The 3,017-nt window shown below is 36.9% G+C and overlaps 1 protein-coding gene across 1 annotated transcript; it reads right to left on the bottom strand.

Moving 5' to 3' along the window:
• Window positions 1-1,606: 1,606 nt before the first annotated feature.
• On the bottom strand, window positions 1,607-2,659 carry LOTGIDRAFT_151943 (hypothetical protein; the record flags this gene model as incomplete). The annotated part of the gene is made up of 1 exon (XM_009045439.1): window positions 1,607-2,659. One exon carries the CDS (start codon window positions 2,657-2,659, stop codon window positions 1,607-1,609), a length of 1,053 nt encoding a protein of 350 aa, XP_009043687.1.
• Between the last annotated feature and the right edge of the window lie 358 nt (window positions 2,660-3,017).

Below are 3,017 nucleotides of genomic sequence, written 5' to 3' on the forward strand. Positions count from 1 at the left end.
CTTCGTATTATATTTATAATCTTCAATAAATAGGACCTAGTTTTTCCCATACTTAACAAAAAATTCTACAGTAAGCCCGTCTATACCCGGACTTTTACCTTTCCTCATAGACAGAAGAGAGTCGGTGAGTTCTTTGAGAGTAATCGGTGCATCACACATGTCTCTTTCACTTTCCGTCACTCTTTTGTCTATGAGGTTACACATATCCTGAACATGGGATGTATCAACATTTTGATTGGCGTACAGACATGAATAAAAATCAGCACAATGATTTAAAATAGAGGAAGAATCGCTAAAAACATTACCGTTACCATCTACAATTTCATTTATACAATTTTTATTTTGGCGAAATTTCTCTAAATTTAAAAAGAACTTGGTGTTTTTGTCACCCTCTGTTGCAAATGTAGTCTTACTACGGAGAATAGCTCCCTTACATGCCTCTAATTCAAATTGCTCAAGTTCGTTTTCTAGTTCATATAGGTTACTAAAGTCATATGAAGGATTAACAGCCAACTTTTCATATTCTCTTTGTAATCTGTTTTGTATTCCGAAAATCCTAGCATTCTTAGCCTTAGCCACTTTGCGAGAGTAGATTTGGGATGTTGATTTGGCCCTATATTTGAGATTATCCCACCATAATAGTGGATTTGAAGTGTACATTTCGTTTTTAATTTCATTTTCTATAAGCTCATTAATTAGTTTACAATATTTATCATCATTAAGAAGCATATTATTCAGAATAAAAATGCCTGGGCCTCTATCACAATTACTAAGATCCAATTTACATTTAACAATATTATGATCAGATAATGACGTATCTATAATTTGACAATTAACTGTCTTACAAACCAGGGATCTGTTAATAAGTATATGATCAATTCTGCTGACTTTTATTTGACCTTGAACATTTGCAATGCGTGTATATGCTCGCTTACATGGGTGCTTATGCCTGAAGATATCGACTAAGTTATGTCTTATGGCAAAGTTGTTCAGTGCTAAAGAGCTGGCCCTATTTGTTGTCATACCCTTAGCCCTATCAATATAATGTTCAAAAACCTCATTATAATCACCTGCAACCACATTTTCTCGTGCTGGATCTATGTATTTATCAATGTCACTAAAAAACTTAATTCTTTCAGTTGCATTATTAGGGGCATACACTGACAGTATTGAAAATTTACGTTCATGGCAAACAAAGTCAACTCTAACTATTCGTCCATCGTCATCCTTACATGTTGATTCGATGGTTATAGATTTATATACATCGTTTCGAATCAATATCGCCACACCACGACACACATTGGCCTCCGTATAGTTACTTACGATAACACAACCTTCCCACTTTCGATTTATTAGGCTAACCGTATCTTGGTCCCAGTAGGTTTCCTGCAGACACACAATTTCTACTTTTAATGACTCAACTTTCTGGAGCACCGCACCAATTTTATCTTCACTTCGAAGTTTATTGACATTAAAAGTACAGAAAGTGAATGCTAATGTGGAAGGGTGGGGGGAGGGCCTCACATTATCGATTTGGCACCACTCTGTTATCTCTATCACTCACTAACTTCTGTATCGTTTTAATATCTGGATTTGTAACTAGTCTTTATCTTCTGGGTCGGGGTTTAAGGGAAGGGGGAGGGGTATTTGTATTGACTTCACATTCTGTGTTAAGTGGGATTTCGTCTGCTTTAATTATTGAGAAGTCATCAGGTATATCATTGGTGGACTCAGTATCATAAACTCTGGTCGATTCACTCGGATTAGCGCACTCACGTTCATTAGCGTGTGTGGTGAGATCGTTCACTTGTTGCATGGGTTCACTGATTGGAGTTATTGAAAGTTTTACCTTCTTTGAAACCTGCTCAGACACTGAACTCTTACTCACATCACTAGAAGTCACGTTTACCATATTTTCTTTTGTTGCGACATCGCTATTATCACTCAACTGTCCACTAAGTTCATTCACTTCACTGTCAATGTCATCTTCGAAATAATTATTGCATATACAATCAATATCGAGTTTTTTACACACATCACAAAATTTAACATTGCATTTGTTTCCCATGTGACCAAAATCATGACATTTTCGACATCTAATTTTGGGACATTTTGCAATTAGATGATCGTCTGAGTAGCACTTATGACACACATTTTTTTGATTATTATGTAGGACTCTGAAGCTCTTCATTCCATGTACAGTCTCCAGATTAACAGCCCATGGGAGTGACTTGACCTCAGGGGGAAATATACATTTCACATGCCTTATGCCATTCTCAATTCGCTCATATGCATCAAAATAATGTCTTACAACACTTCCCTCTATATCTATTTTGAACATTTTTAACTTATTTATCAAAATAGCGTCTTCAATGTATGAAGGAATGTCCAGAAATGAAACAATTGTGTAGGGTGAATATGGCATCTTTATAACATACTCTACATCGCTAACTCGAATACCGCCACAAAGTTTTTCAGCATTCTCTTTACTATTAACAGCTACTTGAATAATATTAGGCCTGCATTTAGTCACTGCATATACATTTCCTACACCAATTAAGTTTTCTATTTCGTCTATAAACGCATTTAATTTAATGTTTCTTAACTCACCCACAACGATGTCCACAACCAATTCCTTTGAATATACCCTTTCACTCATTTTACATCCACAATAAAGGAGAATCCTTTCCACAGGTCGAAAATACAATCCAAGTTATACAGGTGAAGTTGAAGACCGATCACTTGTAACAATTTCTCACTTGACTGAACGCCGGAGCTCACATGATAGGTGATTACAGTACGACGACCGAAGCGAGAATCATGAAGTCCAGAGTGCTAACCATTACACCATAGAACCGTTGTGGCCTGACTACCGTATAGGCCGCATCTTGCAAATCTGGGGGTTTGGGTTAGGGTTAGGGCTCAGCTGTGGGCAGGTAACAAATCTACCAGCCTGGCCATCATATTCCTTGCCACCTTTCCTCACTCATCGGTACATTTTCTTACTTATTTGCTTC

This window comes from Lottia gigantea (genome assembly GCF_000327385.1).
Source record: "Lottia gigantea unplaced genomic scaffold LOTGIsca_1, whole genome shotgun sequence".
NCBI classification, from domain to species: Eukaryota; Metazoa; Mollusca; class Gastropoda; family Lottiidae; genus Lottia; species Lottia gigantea.